Raw genomic sequence first — 20695 nt, 5'->3', positions numbered from 1 at the left:
CCGCGGCGGAGGTGCAGTTCGCCATTAAGGAGCCTCCATACACAGCCTCGCAGGCCATCCTTCTTCATAGAGTGGAAGGTTACTGAATTTTTTGTTGACCCTTTTCGCGTGTAAGCTGCCAAGAGGCCGCGGTGAATCCATTTCAAAAGTAGATAAGGAGGCTTTCAGGGGCAACGTTTATAGATACTTTTTTAGTTCCGTATCTCTCCGCCTCGCCCATAGAGAAAAAGCGGCCTGTCGCGATTCTCGCCACCGTGGCGCTGCGGTTACGGGTTGCGCTAGGAGAGTGAGCGTCGTCTGCTAGCAGGCAGCGTTCCGCTGCGGCATCTCAGGTTCTCACCAATTCTGGCCGTCTACTGCAGAAGAAATAACTGTTCTCGGGAAGTTGCTCGGCATTTTTTTGCGGCTATTCCAGTTCGCGATTTATTTGAAACGGGCCGTATTGTGCAAGGAGTAATGTGTACGCCCAGGTATTTTGAGCGGTGGCGGAAATATCAAGATTAACAGCGTTTTAAATGAACGTTCGCGCATCAGTGGCTGTCAAGCGTGCACACGAATTCGCTACCCATGCCAATCGCGCGAATCTATTGCAGCACGTATGATATTTCCTCAGAGCCATGCGGAACAACTCTTTTCTTTATGATACGCGCAGAGATCCACTTAGCTGAATTTATGCGCCTCAAGAGCTGGCTGTCCGTTTCAGCGACTGCGCAACTCGCAGCCATCGAGTGCTAACTTGTATTCTTCCATCCGAAATTCTCCACGCTCATTCTACTTCAAAGAAATATTCGACATTGGCTTGCTCAATACATGTGTATCGCGATGCACACGCAGTACACAGCGATTGTATGAGCATGATCCATGCAGTTACTGTTTTCAAAATGGGAAAAAGAGGAACTTTATTAACAATGGTTTTGCTGCCTGCTGCATGACTGCTGTGCGAATGGCGACCTTCTGTACTTCAGGCAGGTCGTGCAGAAGCTCGTCAAGGGATGTTGTGAACGTGTCCTTCAGCTTCTCGCTGAGCCGCTTCACTTCCCGCTTTTTGCGCTCACGTGCTGCAGTGGCGCGAATCAATCGCTTCCTCAGCACACAAGCTGCGACAGGGACCTTCCTCCTTGCTGGCGTAGATATCTTCTTCTTCAGGCTCTTAATCAAAGTGACGCACATATTGCAGACACCTTTGTCTGCGTCCGTCAAAACTGAGCAGTCCTTGTGGAACAATGTGCTTCCAACTTTCACCCCTGCTCTGCTGGTGGCAACATCACTGCAAGAGCAGCCTAGGCAAAATTGTTTGTTGTGTACAATTTGCAGCAGGGCTTCTAGATCTAGAACGAATCTCTACATCAAAAGACGACTGTCGGAGCAGCCTCCCGTTTGCGTGGACAACATAGGTGATATCGTCCCGTACAACGACGCTCTTCAGGATTGTGTACGCCCCCGCTTTCATTCCGGCCACGTAAAAAACAATCTGCCGACGCTGCCCTGGTTCTTCGAGTACTGCTGTTGTCCAGTTGGCTGGGAGCCGAACTGTCGCACTATTCTCGACAATCTGAGCAAAATCGGTGCACTGCAGGGGAACAGGCGCCTCTTGGTTAGTCAGCTGCTCACGTCGCTCCGTGGTCAAGTGTGCTTTGTTTGTGGTCACATCGTGCGTAGATGCTGCAGCTCTCTTTTTCGGAGACCGCCGCCGAGTCTGCTTTCTCGACAAGTAACTGGGAAGGTTGGGAAAGTTAACGGGGACTGCACCTTCCTTTAATGCCCAGTATGCCCGGTCGATCTCGACGACTTCACCGTTGATAATATGCTTAAACGTCTTCGAAATATTGGCTTCGTCAAAATGAAGGTCACAAACCTTGCACGTTTTGCTCAGCTCTTTGTCCGCGCGGGGAATAGCTCTTTTCCATTTGCTGAGAAGTTGCGGATCCAATGGCGGTGCAAAAAAGTGACGCTTCTGAGTGTTGCTTTTGTACCCGCTCGTACAGCCAGGTGCGTAGCAGGTCGGCATTGCGCTAAGCCCAGCACATCAGAGAAAACACAGCGTATCGACAGAGTTACGAAATGCTTCCGTCCGCGGCCGCACTGTTCGATAGCCCCACAAACCGAGCGCACTGCAAGGTCAAGGTTCTCGCACAGGGGTGAAGACAAACGCAGGCTAAAAGAATCGTGCACAGAAAACACGCAACTGTGCCGCAACTTTTAGTTCAGCCGACCGGCACACGCCGTCAATGCTGCCGCCGGAACCGCGCAACCCGCGACCGCAGCGCCCTCTCAGCGCCTAGGAAGAAATCACGCCCGCCTGGGAAGGCGCAGTTCCGGAACTAAAAAAGTATCTATAAACGTTGTTCAGGGGGGCCTGACCGAAGTACGAACAATGGTGAAATGGCGGTGAGGGCCTACTCTCGGGTGCTCACAGCCGCTGCAAGGTGGCTCCGACATGTACAGCCAAATTTCAGTGCAGGGAGCCTATGTCTTGGCGACGTTGTCGTCTTGGCTAGGACTACGCCTTTTCTTCCGTCAAAAATCGGGCCAGATGATTAGTGCCTGCGCACTAATATTGAACCTCTTGCAATATACTAAACATTTCTTCTAGCCATCTAGCACATCACGTGCAAGCAATTAACCAATCAAAGACTCGAATGAAGTAGAAAAGAGAGTAAGCGGAAGAGTGAGGAGGACGGTGCAAAGAACATTGAGTGTTGCTACCTTGTAAACGTGTTTTATATAGGGACCTTACGGCTGCAGTTACCCTACATCATGACGTAAATAGTGGAGAAAGAAGGAAGGAAGGAAGGAAGGAAGGAAGGAAGGAAGGAAGGAAGGAAGGAAGGAAGGAAGGAAAGAGTGGAGAAGGAAAGGCAGGCAGGTTAACCAGTTTAGCTCAACCGGTTTGCTACTCTACACATGGGAGCGGGATGGGGGAGGGTGAAAGATGGGGGCGAGACAGAGAGAGCACATAACACAGCACATACATCGTCAGTTACAGTCCGTCACTCTTGCGTGGTATGTGACATCACTGTCACAGCCGCTTGTCCAAGCCCATCTCTTTCGAAAACCGAAGTAGTCCCTTCGTCGCCTTCAGCTGCGTTGTCTTCTGTCGGCGATATGTGAAAATCGTTTTAACTGACAATGGTCTATTGTCAAGGTGCGCTATAACGGACGCCAGGGACTGGCTCTGAACATTATATTCAGGACAGCCGCACAAGATGTGTTCTAGCGTCTCCTTGCAAAGACAGGCATTGCAGAGAGCGGTGTCGGACATTCCAATGCGAAATCAATAAGATTTCGTGAATGCCACCCCTAGCCATAAGCGATAAAGCAGAGTGGCCTCTTTTTGGCGGAGTCCAGTTGGCATACAGAGATGCATCAAAGAAGGCAGGTCGTATTGATGGTCGCTCCGGTTGGTCTGGCTGCTTGGTGCGCACCATAGAGAGTTCATGATCTCCTGTACAAGCACTCGAAGTCTGCTGGCTGCGTCGGACCGTGAAAGTGATATGGCCTCTTCCTGTGTGTTTTCAAGAGCTGCCCGAGCGGCATTATCGGCGTCTTCATTTCCTATGACGCCGCAGTGACTTGGCAGCCACTGAAACGTGACGTGGTGTTCTTTCTCATGTGATGCATGGAGAAGGCATGTAATATCGAATACGAGCTGTTCTAATGGCCCGCGACACAGAACTAATAGCAGAGATTGTAGGGCTGCCCTTGAGTAACTGAAGATTGACCATCGCTGAGGTGGTTCGCCATTGACGAAACAGAGTGCAGCGCGAAGAGCAGCTAGTTCCACAGATGTCGATGTCTTTGGGTGGTCAGCCCTAAAGCTGATGGTAAAGCTGATGGTAATACTCTTACTGGGACAACCACAGCACCGGACGAAGACTGGATGTTTGTGGAACCATCAGTATAAATATGTACGCTGTCCACGTGCCTCTCGTGCAGAAGCAGAGACAGTTGTTTCAGCACAGGCGACGACAGCTCGGACTTTTCCCCGATTCCTGTTACACTGAGATGGACTGCGGGGCTGATAAGACACCAAAGGGGTATCGATGGTTTAGATGCAGTGGTGAAGCCGGAGGAAAGTTTGTCATTGTACTTGACGATAGTTTTTAGAGAATGATGCTTGGTGCTTGTCTGAAGGTAGTGTTGCAAGGTGGTGACAGGGAGGACGTGAAAAATGTCTGATGTGCGCTCTCAGGGCTTCCACCGTAATGTGAGTTTGCAATGGATGGTCTCGAGTAATCGCAATAGTTGCCTCTGTTGACGTGCATCTGGGCAAACCAAGGCAAACTCTGAGTGCTTGAGCTTGGGCTGCCTGCAGAACACGAATATTTGTCTTGCAGGTGTTGTTCAGTACAGGTAGACTATATCGTAAGAAACCGAGAAAGAGAGCTCCGTAGAGTTTCAGCATTGTCTACTGACATTCCCCATGTCTTTCCTGCCAAGTTTTCAAACAACTCAGAAGTTGCTGTCAGGTGCCGTTTCATGTAGGGCACATGGGGGCTCCGACAGATGTCTTGGTCAATAATTACGCCAAGAAATCTGTGGCTTCTGACATAGGAAATGGTCCGCCCATTGATTGAGATGACATAAGGCATCATCGGTTTGCGTGTGAATGCCACTAACGCGCATTTTTCAGGGGATATGCTTAGACCTTGTTTATACAAGCAGCTCGCTGTCGAATTTGCCGTTCTTTGAAGCCGCGCACATAACTGAGGACCTGTGACTGCCGAAGTCCAGACACAGATGTCAGCGTATATTGAAATTTTGATGGTAGTTGGCAAGTAATCAGCAAGTCCAACAATCTCGAGGTTGAATAGCGTCGGGCTGAGAGCACCGCCTTGAGGAACGCCCCTGCTGGTATAGCGTCGCGTAGTTGGGCCGTCGTCAGTTAACACATAGAAAGGATCTTGCAGATAGGTAACTTGCAATCTACAAAAAGACAACCACCTAGGCCAATCGTCGCAAGAGCATCCAGAATGGCCTCATGTATACGTTATCGTATGCCCCTTTCACATCTAAGAATAAAGCTGCAGAAAAACGCTTACGAGACCTTTCGCGCTGGACATATGAAACGAGATCAACTTTTGCGCAATTTGCATATTATGACAAACGTGCACGACGAACATAAATGATACGTCACGACATGCGTGTGATGCAGGTCATGAGACAGCCGCCTACATCTTGGTGCTCTGATGGTCATTTCATTAACTTGGGAGTCTCCCCGCACACTGCTTTGCATAACGTTTGATTCCCACAAGGCATGAGATCAGCCAGCGTTTTCTTTTTCATGACATGTGTTTGTGGGCTGTCATTCTCACAATTTCGAGGAATAACTTTGTAAAGGATGAAGGACAATGTATGAGCAACTTTGGTGTTGAGTATGAGTGGTTTGGAATGGTTTTCCGCGAAAAAACGGTCGACGCTGGGCGCGGAATGCGGGACGCCAGCGCCGGATTTTCTGCGACGTGGGGCCCTTAATTTTATCATGTTAATAGACAAGCTAGGCAACTCTTGACACTTGAGCTAGAACAAGATGTAATGGCGACAGCCGTTACGTTCCGAGTGATAATATAAAGCAGTAGAAGTGTTTTCATGGGATCGTACATCATCTTTAAAATTCTCCCATCGCTCCCTCCCCCACCCCACTATATCTGGAAAGCGTTGGGGGAATTTCGGTTCCACTGTAAGAGCTCCAGCGAACTCCAGGACAACGTTAAGAGTATTCGCAGCATTATGAAGAAACTTTGAACGTGCATACAGTAACAGACTTATGCGGTTCACAGTGCCATCAGTATTCAATCATGACATGCGAGAGACGCTTTGCGAGACGGTCGCTCCACGAGTTAGTAATTTGTGACACAAATTTTAGAACTTCCAATACGTTGGCCAATCCAGTGCACTGAACACCTGACTTTTTGTCTTTCTTCTAGTCTTTTCTTCTTCTTTCTATTCCGTGATTCTAACAGCGCACACATGCCAACACATACTTTCACACATACTTTCATGATGCCTGTCCTTTGGCAGTACAGGGTAGCCAGCCGGGTTCAGTGCTAGGTAAGCTCTCTTCCTTTAGTTTATTCTCTCCTCTCTATTCCTCGCAAAATCTTTACTCATTACCATCCGTTTGCTAGCAAATTACCACGCAAGTTCTGTGGATTTAGTGCGTGCTTTACGAGGATATAATTCTATGCAATCGGATTTCTCTCAAATGGACATATGGCTAGTGCTTCATATGTGTAGGACACAGTGAAACGAAAAAAGAAAGAAATGTGGCAGCAGGCATGGAGATAAAATTACGCTGCAGTTTGGCAGAAACTGCAGGCAGCTAGTGTACAATGCAACCGGGTTGCATTGTTTACGGGCGACATAATATATATTTACCTATCGCACCGAAAACGTCCTTAAGTTAAACAAACCAGGGGCATATATCGTCTGTCTCAGAATTTTTAAGATAATCAAGCCAAAATGTCCATGTCCGTATAAGGCATATGTTTCTCCACATAAAGAAAAAACAATTAGGCTTCCTTAAATTTAATTTGTTCATGGCAAAGTAACACTGTTATACTTCTTCACGGAGCGAACACCATAATGACGCACCTAAACTAAGCATCGAATTGGGCACCTGGCGCTTTTGTGGGCCTTTTCTTTTTTTTTTGTCTTGCAAGAAGAAGACTTTTTTGACGCGCTCTATACTCCACTCCCTGTTCTTTTCAAGAACGTACGTTCAGTGCAGCTAAAAACTTCATCAGTAAATACTCAATGTCAGGATTTGAAAAAAACTGTTATACACAAGACCATACCTGACAAGTTCTGTGGCTCGAGCGTCACATTGGAGTGTAACCCATGGTCCTTAATGTAAGGAGCTGTAATAAAAAAAGAACAAGTTATCGCCTCTAAGAGTTGTATCGATCCTTAATCAAACTTAGCTTAGTGCTTAAAGAAGTCGCATGCTTGGTGGTTTGGTACTCACTCGCCAGCGAAATATTGTTGCCCCAATTGAGAGCCGCTACCAGAAGCAGCAGGCCGGTGGTGAACCCATGCATTCCTGCCTGGAGCTACACTTTTGTGCAGCAAAATCGGCTGCAGCACATTTGGTTGTTACCAGTATGGCAGTGGCTGCCTGCGAGTGATTCCGTATACGATTTATTTCAAAGTAGAAGATACATTTCAATACAGTTCAATGGAAATGATAACTTTTTCGTTACTGTATTGTAAGTCCTCCTATTGACATGTTTGTTCATGTTCAGCAGCGTGCTGCTGTAGCAGATTTGATGAAAGTGGTTTATGGCGGTTGCAAACAGGTTATACACATGAGCAGTTTATTATATGAAATGCGTAACTTTGAAAAGTAAAATCTAGTGTATGCGCTCAAGAAACATATTTCATCAAAGCAAAATACTGTTTTTGGAAGTTTTGATAGAATTATCTCACATGAAGGAGAAAGAAGTTCATTCTCCCTTGAGAAGAACCGACGCAGTCCATAATAAAACCTTGCAAGCACTCGAACGTTTGTGCAACAGCGGCCACTTCTACGCGCCTAAATAAGCTCGAAGCAAATAAGTTGTACAAATATTACACTTATCGTTCGTTCAAACGTGTAAGCAAGAACGGTTGCGTAGTGTTCATTTTGTAGGCAAAGTTGAAAAGATAAGCAAAATTTCGTTCAGTTATTGCTAATAGCCTCGTAAATATAGGTTGAGCTCTTTCGGTACCGCAGTTAAAGCGATGCAAATAACAACAGCCATCTTACCGTTGGGTGCCCAGGAAACGTTGTGGTACATTGCTGAGAGAACAGAAAGAAAGGGGAGCGGCAACCAATGACGCCTCATACGCTTGGCTGGCCTAGACAAGCTCCTTTACTTTTCTGGGTAAACCTTAGTAAGCAAGCTTTGGTTTTACATGGCGTGTAGGTGTTGCTTGAATGCATGCAGACTTGCTGCAGGGCTAATCGACGATGCATCAGAAAACGAAAAGGTACCCCTTGTATAGAAGAGCAGAGCCAACTGGGCTGGTTGAAGAAAAAAAAAACAGAAGCTACATACATTTGGTTGCCGTTCGTAATCAGACCTCCATTCAAGATCGCACCTGTCGAGCGGTCTGAGGAGACAAAAGGACAGCCTTCATACACTGTGCTTCTCAAGCCTGGCCACTCGCGCCTTTGGGTTCCTTTTCCGTCGCTGCAAAAATATTGTTTGTTCTGTTGCGTTTTTCTCTAGCATTCTTCTCAAACGCCATTCTTTTTTTTTTTCTTGAGAAGCAGAATAACAGTAGAAATGTCTTACCTTTTCCCACCACGCATTCATTTGCTAAACATTGAAATCCGTGGAGAATGTTTGCACCATTAAGCTAGGTGACGGGAGAGCTATGACAAGATTATCACATGGTGGCCTCCTATAACGGCTTTTACCATGCCATTAGCAGCCGTTTCCAGGATTGCAGAAAACAGAGCTACAACTATAGCTATGCCATGCAGTTTGAAAAAAGAATGCCCGAGTACTGTGTCGCGATTGTTTACCTGCCACACCACATGAATACATAAATATCAACTTGGGCTGCTAAGATAGAACCGCGACACATCTCACTATTCATAATTGGTTGCTTATCATTCTGTAGTTTTCTAACTTCCAGTTGTTTTATGACAAAAAATTAAATGGAAAAATAGCTAGCGCACGAAATAAAGTACGCTGCATAAATACATGTACCTTTTTGCTTCTAAGACTCGTTCCTAAGAGTCTAATTCGGTTTCTCTATCCCTCTGCCGTCATGAGAGAACGCACAACGTATATGACGTGTCGTATCGTTTTTGGCTTTTCAGGTCGCGTGAAATACGAGGCAAATACGAACACGGACAGACAATGAACGAGTTACGTATTGTTGTCGCATGTGCGAAAGCAGGCGAATTCAGTGAAGTCGCGCAATTTTGTGCTGACACATTTCGTGTTTCTTGGAGTTTTCTTTTCGAGTACGATTTAAAGCACTGCCGCAGCTAGGCTTCATTAAGCTAAGACACATAATTAATCACCTGCAAAGATGAGCAACCCAATGGTAAAAGCGTGCTCGGCCCAATGTCGGGCAAGTGTATGGTAGCCAACCGTGCCACGTGTTGCCCGCTGGGCCATTTCGCTTGAGCAATTCTTGGGGTTGACACCGCCCTTAGATCGGCAAATTATTAGGGTGCCGACCTAAGATCGATCATCGCTGCCTACCTGGCCGACTTCAAACTTCACAAAGCCCATGACAGTTTGTAGGTGGCCCCATGCCTGGGCCTGCATTAAACCCAGCATGACCTGTGACAAATTGAGCTTGGTGCATGTCTGCGCCTACATCGAACCTAGCCAGAACAACCTAGACTATGAGGTATATATCCTTGAGCACCAGGTGGCGCTAGGTGCTAGGCGCTACTAAAGTCCCTTGATAATTTGAAAGTACCGCCACTCTTTGAACTCTGCCGTTGCCGCGAGACCTCCTCGTCTCCTCCTCGCCCCTGGCGTGTCCTTCCGCGGCAAACAGTTTTCCCCCACTTTTTCTGCATGACGATTGGTCTCCCTGCCGTTGCCCCTGGAAACGCGCTGTTCTTGCGTTTTGTATGTGTTTTTCTTTTTTCTTCGCGCCATTTTTCTCCTCAGCTCGGTTGGCTCGGCACTTTAGCTTGGCGTAGCGAACGCTGTACGCTGTGTTTTCTGCTTTATGTGGCAGCGCTATGCCGTGCTGCAGTGCATATAACTGCAGCAAGAATCATGAAGATGGTTATGCTGTTTTTGTGATGGCACAAGCAAAGCGTGACGGCTTGCGCAGGAAGCTGTAGCTGCATAACATTGGCCAAACGAACTTTGTTCCAACAAGAACACTGTTGTTTGCGAGTTGAGGCATCTTTCTTATTGCTCGCAGCAAAGCACCCCCTAATGCTGCATTTTTTTTTCATTCTTCCGGCCTGCTCACCAGCGTTTTGTTGCGGCAATTTGTACGTTGCGTAAGAATGCGCTTGTCCTTAGTATGCTTAATAGTCTGCGGCGGCTCCATCACCTCGTACGTCGCAAACTGTTGTTATTCAGTCGAAAAGGCAGCACTATAGATTCTGCTTTCCGCGGAGAACAATTATGTGCGAAGATACAGCCTTTTAATGGCACTTCTCGCGATTCTTAGGATCCGCTGCCTGTTTTACTGAAAATTGAAATAGCGGCTTGTAGAAGCTCTATTATTTCTAGCTTACGTCGATGTGTGCGTCAGTCAGACGCAACGAATGTAATCCGTGAAAAAATTAGTGGCAAGTATACCCGTGGTATTGCAGGTGGAGAGCGCTAGCTAGTCCACATTGCATCTTTAGAGTTTTAAGGCGATACTCTTTAGATCTCTGTTTCAAGGTGGTGTTGTGAACAGAAAATATCACGTGACCCAAGGAAGGCCAGAGGCGACCCAAAGCATGTCCACCCCTGTATAAGAGAATGATTAGCCAAGTAATGAATCATTAGTGATTCAATTAAGGTGGATAAGACTTTATTAACGAGGATTGAAGCGGATTAGGGTTAATTAAGTTGATGAAGGAGTATTAAGACCGATCAGGAAGAATAAGGTGCATTAGGGTACATTAACAAGGATTAAGGAGGATTAAGGTGGATGAGAGGATTAAGGTCGATTAGGGTAGATTAAGGTGGATTAGGGTTGATGGAGGTGTATTAGGGTCATTGACCTGTATTAAGCAGGATAATGGTGCATGGATAAGGATTGAGGTATATGAAAGAGGTTTAAGGAGGATGAAGGACCATTAAGGTGGATTAGGGTGGATTCAATTGAATTAGGCTTGATGAAGGAGTATCAAAGCCGATTATCGTGGATTAAGGTATATTAAGGAGGATTATGGTTGTAAAGAATACTGCAATAAACCTTAATTCATTCTAATCCTTCATGCACCTTAATCAGCCTTAATCATCCCAATGTATCTTAATCCACCTTAATTCACCTTCATCTTACTGCATCGACCTTAATTCAACCTAATCCTCCTTGGTTAACTTTAATCCACCCTAGTCTACCGCATTCCTTCTTGATGCACCTTAGTCCACCCTAATCCATCTCCATCGACCGTAATCCAGCCTAATTCTCTTAAATGGCCCAAATACTCCTTAATCCACTGCAATTCTTCATTCAGTTTAATCCCCCTAATCCACCATAATCCTTCCTAATGCACCTTAATACTATTTCATTCAGTCTAATCTACCTTAATCGAATTTATTACACCTTAATTCTCCATAATACACCTCTAATCCGCCTTAATACACCTTAATTCATATTAATCCAATGCCTAATCAATCATTACTTAACTTTGCTGATCAGTATCATCTCTTATATATGGCTGCACATGCTTCGGTTGGCTTCCGGCCTTCCTTTGGTCACGTGATATCTTCTGTAGCTCACAACGCGCCCTTGAAAGAGATATCTAAGGCTTTGGCTTAATAAGCCACATACGAAGGGATGTGCCCCAAGCAATACTACATCAGACGCACAATCTAAAGCGTCGTATCATGCGGCAGAAAAATAGTCCGGAGTATACAACTCGCCTGAAAGCTCCTATTACATCAATATACCCCGTTCATACGGCTTTAAGGAAATACCAACCGGCTCATAAACGTTGCCTTCAGCATTATCAGCATTTGTCAACATTTCCAACACAACTGGGCCGCGCCACTGGCCCAAAATAACACGCCTCCATAGAATGCTGCGGCCCGTCCGCGGAAGCCCAGGAGACAAAGTGTGCCCTGCGCAGCCGGCAGGGGAGTATAATCGAGGAGGAAAGCGCCGCGAGGAGGAGAGTGTCGCTACTTTTAAATTATCAAGGGGCTTTAGGTGCTACGCGACGCACGTGACGCGCATATCCTGGCCGTCGAGACACCGCAGGAGAACGTCGCTGCACGCGGCTCGCTTTTTTTGCATTTATTCCTCTGTGTACACGTGCGGTCTGTTCGTTGTCATGGGCCGATGTTGTGTGCCAAACTGTAGAGGAAACTACGACAACGAGCCAACGGTCAGGCTGTTTGGATTCCCAAGTGATGCCGAACGAAGAAAAAAAAATGGCAGTGGGCAATGCGACGGGATGATGTCGACGTTGGAGAACTGAAAGATTCGCTGGTAAGTGTTGTCTCACTTTTCAATTCGTGCAGTGATGATTTATATAAACAATGTACAATGAAAGTGTATTAGTGCAAACTACGACATTCCATTGTTATATAAATACGTTTTCAATTGACCATTTATTTACACGTGTAAACCACGTGGGCTCGCGTGCGTATATTGTTTCATTGAATGGCAGTAAAATGCACTTTTCACAAATCTCGCGCTTAGATTTGTAAGCATATGTCACAGTTTTGCAGGCGTCAAGGTGTGTTCATAATATGACGGCGCTGGTTGTTTCGCAGGTGTTACGACACCCAACCGGTGCCACCAGTGTTACGAACTTGCACCGCTGCACCACGATTACGGCTTTGTGGTCCCGTAGCGCTCGTCACCCGTTTCGTGACAGAGCGTTGGTAGCGAAGACTCCGAGCCTGGCGTCGATGAGAATAACAAAAGGGACTTTATACATTATATACAGGTTATCATACAGGACATGAACGGGTCGGCACTGGGGCCGAGTGCTCACAACAAACGCGACTGTTCTCGCACGACGGCGTCCGGCGAAAACGCGTGACACATCTCAACCCAGTCGGGAGCGACACTGTCTCCCGGTGGGTCGGCGGATCCTGTTTTTCAGGCAGCGCGTCGCTGCTTTTATAATCCCCGAGAACCATTGTCACTCAAACGGCCCAATACAAAGTCAGCACACGACGGTCGTCCGAGGGGTCCAACCAGCGACCGCGCTGGCCACCCGGTTCAAAGTTCGCGCGCGTGGTGACCTCCATGCAAGAGGAGGTGCGGCGCCGGGCTGTCTGGTACTCGCGGACACGTCCAAACCTGCTGCTCGCCGAGGCTTCTCCCGCAGGATCCCGCTGCCTGACGGCTCAGCATCTTGACTTGTGAAGGGAGAATTAGGGCGCTCGCAGGATAGATTCCGCATCTTGCAGATTCGGAATGCGGGCTTGTGGTGATGGCACAACAGCATCCCCGCCCTCAGATAAGGCGCCGGGAAGACGAGCTGCCTCCACGTGGCTCGGATGCCAGGCGCGCACGTTCGTCAGGCTCGTCCAAGTTCACGTCCAGTGTCGGGACGCCAGGTAACTTCACGTGCCCAGGTCCGACTCGCCAGGACAGGAGCTCTGCTCACCGCGTCGTCGCCAAGGCACCTTGACCAGCTCCGCTCGGGTCGTTCCTAAGACCTTGCTTCTCGCCACTGGTCCCGCTTGGTCGTTCTGCAGCTTGCAAAACCGACCGGCAAAAGGCAACACCCAACACGAACAAGTGCCCTCTGTCTCCCGTCAAACACCAGACAAGGCCATAATTCAAATCAACCTAACTAAATTGCTATCCCTCTTTTTGCTCCCGCTGCAACAAGAGGCAGGTGTACGATCTAGCACACAAGGCTCAAACAATCAGTTTTCAAATCAACAACACAACAAAATAGAAACAATTATTAATCAGCAATAATAATTACAAATAGAATGGTCCCCTTGAAATCACTTGGACCGAAAACATACTTCTGAGGAAGCAAATGAGGTCATTCATTTTTCCCGGCGATATTTTCGCGGAATCCGAAGCTGCTTATATTTGCGACCCTGCTTATCCGTGTAGCGGCGGTACAATAAGCCAGATTCCTTGCCAAATGAAACCCCTTTTTTTTTCACTCCCCGTTTGATGCTCTTCCTCAGATCGGCTAGTGAACAATCTTCCTGTTGCTCGCGAATCAGACTTTCTCTTTCAACTGCAGCCTGCTCCTGCCGGCTGGCGGAAACCGGAGCGAGTGTGGAGCCCGCGTCGCCTAATTGCGGCGTCGCGTCTATATCGCGGTTAGCACTGTACGCGTCACTCCCACTCACTTCCAGGACCCGCTCGTCTAGGCCAGCGTCCGAGCTCTGCCTCTCCCGTGACTGCTCGCCACTCAAGTTACCCTGATCGGTCCCTGTACCGCACCGCTGTTCGCTCACCGACGCTAAGTCAAGTTCCCTCGACAGCGGGCGCGCTTTGGATCGCGTGGGGGCCATGTACGCCACGTCGGCAAAGAATGATTTGCCCTGATCCCTCAGCAGCTGCTCCGAGCTATTTGAGAAGAGGTAGGAAAATTGCTCCGGGAGGGCGGCTGACACAGCGGCTTCGGTGTTAAGTTTCCCAAACTCTCCTTCAATGATAACCGTTGCGATCGGTAAACAGACACTCTCCTTCTCGGCCACTTGCCGTATCCTAACGCACTCTCCAGTAAAATCACTCGAGGAGACGAAAGACGGGTGAACAACGTCCATAGTTGCTGCAGAGTCCCGCAGTGCTCGGCACTTCTTGCCGTTTACCTTAATTTCCTGCACATAGGGCTCCAATAGACGTATGTTCTTGTGAGTTTCCTGTATCGTTGCAAAAGCAATTCTCTCTGGGCAGCTTGCAGCGATGTGCCCTTGCTTTTTGCAATTGTAGCAGGTTAACGGTTTCCGTTTTTCGAAAGAACGCGTCGTATCGTTTCGCTGTTTCGGACCATCGTCATCATTTTGAGATGCCTTCTGTCCTTCCCTTACAGTTTCTTTGGGAAGGGACTCGTCGTCCCGAAACTCGCGACGCGTGATTTCCTTCCGTTCGTCGGGCTTCCCGGAAAACCAATCTCTCCTATCAGTTTTTTCTACGCGCACTGCCTTGCTGTGCAAGCTGCGGCGTGTGTAATACTCTTCCGCTAACTCTGCTGCCTTGTTTAGCTTAACATCCTTTAGCCTATCTTGCAGCCAGAGCCGGACATCCTCATCAATGCAACGGTAGAACTGCTCCAACGCGATGCATTCGACAATTTTGTCGCGGTCGTCGTAAACCTCTTCGCCCTTCAGGCATTCCACCAGGTCGGCTTTTAGACGAAACGCGAAGTCAACATTCGACTCCTTACCCTTTTTTGCATACCGGAACCTCTGCCGGAAAGCTTCGGGCGACAATTTGTACTTCCGCAGTAGCGCTTCCTTCACATCACTGTAGCTCTCAAACGCCTCTTTCGATAAGCAAGTTATTACGTCTGATGCCTCCCCAGGAAGCAACGCTAACAGATTCTGTGCCCAGAGGGATCGCTCAATGCTATTCCGTTCGCACACGTGCTCAAATTTCACGAGGTATTTGGCCATATCCTCTCCGACGACAAAGGGTGGAAGTTGATCGCGTATTCTTGGAACATCAGAAGTGAGACTAGGCGCTGGCGAGCTATTTCGGGTCTCCAACTCTTTCATTTTAAGCTCGTGCTCACGCATCTCTCTCCTTTCCTCCTTTTCCTCCTCGCGACGTTGCTGTTCTCTCCTTTCCTCCTTTTCCTCTTCGCGACGTTCCTGTTCTCTCCTTTCCCGCTCGCAACGTTCCTTCTCCTCCCTTTCCCGACGTTCATTGATACCCGCCAAGGCCTCTGCGGCTTCCTCAGCCGTTACGTCCCCAGTCCTCATGACCTCAAGGATCGCATTCTTTCTTTTGGTTGAGCCCAACTCAATGCCCAACTCCTCACAAATTTCGAGAAGTTCCTTCACCTTGTGCTTCTCCATCGTTCACACTGTCCTCCTGCTGTTTACCCTTTTTGAATATACCTGCCGTACGCTACTATAACACTACTAGTAAGACATATGCAAGTATTTCACACACTGCCCTGTTTACCCCCTCAGCATCCCCTGGTTTTCAAAACACTCTTACTAGGCTTGAAACACACAAGGTTATCACAATGCAACACCAAATCCTTCCCTAAGCTACTATAACCTGTGTCAGAGAAAGTCTGGTGTTTGAGGTAAACTTCAGGCACTCACCGCGCCGAGGTAGCTGATGCCGGTCAATCCCGTAGCTGCCATCCAGTGTTACGACACCCAACCGGTGCCACCAGTGTTACGAACTTGCACCGCTGCACCACGATTACGGCTTTGTGGTCCCGTAGCGCTCGTCACCCGTTTCGTGACAGAGCGTTGGTAGCGAAGACTCCGAGCCTGGCGTCGATGAGAATAACAAAAGGGACTTTATACATTATATACAGGTTATCATACAGGACATGAACGGGTCGGCACTGGGGCCGAGTGCTCACAACAAACGCGACTGTTCTCGCACGACGGCGTCCGGCGAAAACGCGTGACACATCTCACCCCAGTCGGGAGCGACACTGTCTCCCGGTGGGTCGGCGGATCCTGTTTTTCAGGCAGCGCGTCGCTGCTTTTATAATCCCCGAGAACCATTGTCACTCAAACGGCGCAATACAAAGTCAGCACACGACGGTCGTCCGAGGGGTCCAACCAGCGACCGCGCTGGCCACCCGGTACAAAGTTCGCGCGCGTGGTGACCTCCATGCAAGAGGAGGTGCGGCGCCGGGCTGTCTGGTACTCGCGGACACGTCCAAACCTGCTGCTCGCCGAGGCTTCTCCCGCAGGATCCCGCTGCCTGACGGCTCAGCATCTTGACTTGTGAAGGGAGAATTAGGGCGCTCGCAGGATAGATTCCGCATCTTGCAGATTCGGAATGCGGGCTTGTGGTGATGGCACAACACAGGTTTGCGAACGGCGTTTCAAGCCCGAGCACCTACGCACAACATATAAATACATGGACTGCGACGGACGGACCATCGAGGTTCAAATGATCTCACCCGGCTTACGCCTGATGCCATTCCAACGATATTTCCCGACTGCCCGCAATATATTTTGGATTCTTGCACGTCGAGAGAAGACCCTGACGCAAAGCGAACACGTGTGGAGAGCGAACAGCTTCAAAGGACCTTAAACTAGTCAGATTAAGCGCACGCGAACGAGGAATGAGAAAACAAAGTTAACAGCCTCCAAGACATCAGTTCACGCCTGTACAAGCTAGGAGAGAAAAGGTTTTGGACAGCGGTACCTTGCGACAGCTGTACATCTTTGCTCACATCAAAGTGACAACAGATGCTCCCGAGATTTTGGTGTCAGCGACTGTGTCGTCGGATATGTCTGTGCGTGTGTTTTGGAGAGGTGCTCGTCTTACATCTGACAAGTGTTTTGAGATCCCGGATCATATCCACGATTTCCGCGTGCTTCTTCAGCTCTTGGTTGATGTCGAGGACCACTGCACTAAAGGAGAACCACCACAAGTGGACAAAGGAAAGGGTGCACTGAAATTGGTGATCTCACTTTGTGATGACATTTCAAGTGGAGACCTTCTGGAGGACGAAAAGATGGGCGCTGTGATGTTCCTCAAAGAGCAGTGTCATCTCCTCATGAAGAGGAATAATGCTGTTTGGTACTCTGCGGAACTTTTGGTGTTGTGTAGCATTTTGTACACTATTTCACTGCATGTTTACAAGTTTTTGAGGAGCAGTGGAAAGCCGGTGTTGCCTCATACTGAAATAATCAAGCGTGTCTGTGGTGCACATGATGTCAGTCCTTTAAAGGAGCAAAATGAAGAGGGCTTCCTAAGACATATGAAAAGGAGGGCAAGTCTGCTGAAAGCTGATGAAAGAAATGCAACATTAATAGTAGATGCAATACACTTACAGCAGTTTTTCGAATACGAGGGTGGCAGCATAACAGGGGCTGCTTCGAGCTGTTCTGAACCTGCTAAGACAGCGCATGTATTTATGGTGAAGTCTCTCCTGTCACCGTTCAAAGATATTGCACACAGCGATTGCTACGAACTGGTGGAGTCTGATTTTCCCTTTATTAACACATCCTTACAGTGTCCAAAATTACTGCTGAGGAACTGCATGAAACTGTAAATTAGTAGTCTTGAGACTTGAAGAAGCGAACCTTCATATTGTTGCAGTCATCACAGATAATAATTCTATTAACCGGAATGTAATGGCTATGTTCACTAAGGCCCAGAAGCTCGAAATTGTTTACCCCTATCGAGCTAATCCGCAGCAGCCACTCTTTCATATTGTTGACTCTGTGCATTTGCTAAAATGTATCAGAAACAAATGGCTAAACCAAAAAAACCTGACAAGTGTCTATATTACCCACCATTTCCCTGTGGAACCACAGAAAGTAAGAAAATGGAGGGTGCTTCATTCACATCACTCAGAAAGCTTCATGAGGCTGAACAAACTAATACTGTGAAAGCGGCTTTTGGGCTAACGTAAAAAGCTTTGAATACCACAAATATTGAGAGGCAGAACGTGGAACTTGCTTTGCAAATTTTTAACTCTTTTGTTTCATCTGCTTTGAGGATAAGAGGCGAAAGCCTGCATCTGACGCTTGCAGATGGTACTGCTGATTTCATTAACCTCATTGTGCGATGGTGGAGCATCGTCAACGTCAAGACTTCCCATAAGGGACAGAGAGTGAGAGATGTGGGGCAAGAGCCAGTACGGGAAATCAATGGTGAGCATCTGCAGTTCCTCGACACATTTGTTACCTGACCCGACGACAGGGAAAGTAGGTGTGTGCATACAGGTGCATTAACAAAAGAGACCGACTCAGCTCTCTGGCTTTCCGCATACGCCTTGATCGAGGTGCCAAGATATTGTTTGGAGGAGCTCGGTTTTACGTACGTTCTCCTTGAAAAAGTTCAAACCGATCCCCTCGAAGCTCGGTTTGGAAAGTACCGGAAGCTCTGTGTGTCCCATTACAATGTGTCGATCACACAGGTATTTGAAGCTGAGGCAAAGATCGCCTCCAGAACACACTGATCTTGCCTGATATGCCAGCATCCACTGACACTTGCAAAGAGACATGTGCTGAAATGCTGATTGACAAATATAACATAAAGCTAAGAAGCTGTGACCTAAAGAAGCCCCAGAAAGGCATGTCGACATCGGTGTACAGCGCTGGCTATTGTGCCGATGCTGCTTTGAAGCGCCAGCCTTGCAATGACTGCTGTGATTTGTTCACAATTACTGAGCGAGAGCTTGAATGCAGTGAGCATGTGCTGGTTGATAATATGAGCAGAAGTGGCTTGAAATTTCCAGAGCCATGTGTCGGTCATGTGGTGCTGTGCACCAAGAGTGTGCTAGAACATATTGCAGGCAAAGAATATGAGAATACGTTTCATGCAGAGAGTAATCAGAGAGCTGCACTTCTAAGCGTGATGAAGTATTTGCTCTGTGACAGTGAAGAGTTTGAAACTTGTGCAACTTGTCACAGTCAAGAGTCAATGTTAAAGAACATCCTTAATCCAGCAGTAAAAACTCTGCTGAAGAATTACGCAGCCTTCAGAAACGACAGGATAAAGAAAGAAAAGAATAATGGGAAAAAGAGAAAGTTGATTACCCTTAAGTGAAAATGATGTGTGCTGCTTTCGCAAATATGTATGCTAGAATACATACAATGTATGAACTATGTGTTATGTTGTCTTGATTTCTGTGGAAATTTGTTTAATTATTCTGCATCGTGAAGTTTAGCAGATTTTTCTTATTAAGCTAGTGAGGTTGATGTATGTCATATTTTATTGATGTGAGTGTTGTGTGTTCGAATGTCGTTTTGTGATAGTGGAAACCAATGCCCAATAAAATGTGTTATATGAATTGTACAGCTGTCAGCGACAGACTGAAAAGAGAAATATGTTTTTCCGGCGCATCGTCTTTCTAGAGCCAAATTCTGCAGTGCAATTTGTCGTATCGGGGCCATTGTCAGCGTGGCTCCAAATGCCAAATGCCAAATGCCAAAGACGTGGAAAGAACTTGTCTTCGTTCCTTAAATCAGGCCGGTGCTAAATTTATACTGGCTGCAAACAAATTCCGGAGGTATACCCTCGAACATACTGCAGTATTGTGCTTTTATATTTCTTTCGATGGCACCTCAAGCGGAGGCGGATGGGCTGAGTGTGGTGACGTCACGGAAGGAGTGCGAGGCCTTCTCCTAGTCTAGGTGGCTCTGACCTAGCACGGCGCACGAAAATAAATGTGTAGGTAGGCTTATGTCTGGGCCTACATCGAACTTAACGTCCAAGTTACAACTATGACCTCCTATGGATGTCTGAAGAACATGCACTGCCAGGACATGGATATACTACAAACGTCTCTCACATGACCGTTTGGCAGGGTTTTCCTTGTCCCGCGGGCTTCCCTTGCATGTCCGTGATGGACATCATGGGGACATGCTGCATACATTTGACGTACATGTCAGGAACTTTTGCACAGCACATGACGTGTGCCCGCGCGTGAAGAACAGATACATTTTGTTCACACGTTAGGCGCGCACGCATGTGTGAGGAAGTACCGCGTGCGTCGCTGCTCATTCGTCTAGGTCTTCCTCTAGGTCCAAGTGCAAGTGGCTTAGTGAACTAACTGAAGATTTTTAAAGTAAATTTCATCAAGAAATTTGTAAAGTATAATGCACACATGAGCTGCAATCGCGATAACTTCGGATTGTAATTTGAACATGCGAGGAAACATAATTCGAGGAAATGTGAGAAAACATAAATATAAGAGGAAACTGAAAGAGAAAGCCTCAAAGCCGCTTGGGTCGAAACCACTGGTGTTAAAACGCGCGAAACTGCTTTTGAATGCACCTAGATACAGTACGTTGGCAACGTACTTCGGCACGACGTAGTTCCCAGTTCGCACATCAACCTGTCGCAGCCGACCCTGGAGAATGGTCGTAAAGCAACCTCGGTCCCACGTCTTTTGGCTCCTCAAGTGCCGTCGTAGTTGGTAAGCAACCTT

The 20695-nt window shown here is 47.6% G+C and overlaps 2 protein-coding genes across 4 annotated transcripts in view; one reads left to right on the top strand and one right to left on the bottom strand.

The window, feature by feature from the left end:
- The window catches only part of LOC135914080 (uncharacterized), a 42111-nt gene extending 34159 nt beyond the window's left edge, over window positions 1-7952 (bottom strand). For both annotated transcript variants that reach the window (XM_065446821.2, XM_065446831.2), the window contains exons 1-3: window positions 7748-7952; window positions 6968-7117; window positions 6798-6860 (exon numbers count right to left, since the gene is read on the bottom strand). In XM_065446821.2, the coding sequence (XP_065302893.2) occupies window positions 6798-6860; window positions 6968-7040 (136 nt within the window). In that variant the 5' untranslated portion in view covers window positions 7041-7117; window positions 7748-7952. The remainder of the gene's footprint in view (window positions 1-6797; window positions 6861-6967; window positions 7118-7747) is intronic.
- Window positions 1-20695, top strand: part of LOC135914055 (ornithine decarboxylase-like) — a 111994-nt gene that overhangs the window by 2695 nt on the left and 88604 nt on the right. The gene's annotated exons all lie outside the window — the stretch shown is intronic.

The sequence above is a fragment of the Dermacentor albipictus genome, chromosome 1 (genome assembly GCF_038994185.2).
Source record: "Dermacentor albipictus isolate Rhodes 1998 colony chromosome 1, USDA_Dalb.pri_finalv2, whole genome shotgun sequence".
In the NCBI taxonomy this organism is placed as follows: domain Eukaryota; kingdom Metazoa; phylum Arthropoda; class Arachnida; order Ixodida; family Ixodidae; genus Dermacentor; species Dermacentor albipictus.
This window is presented reverse-complemented; position numbering and strand designations above follow the sequence as displayed.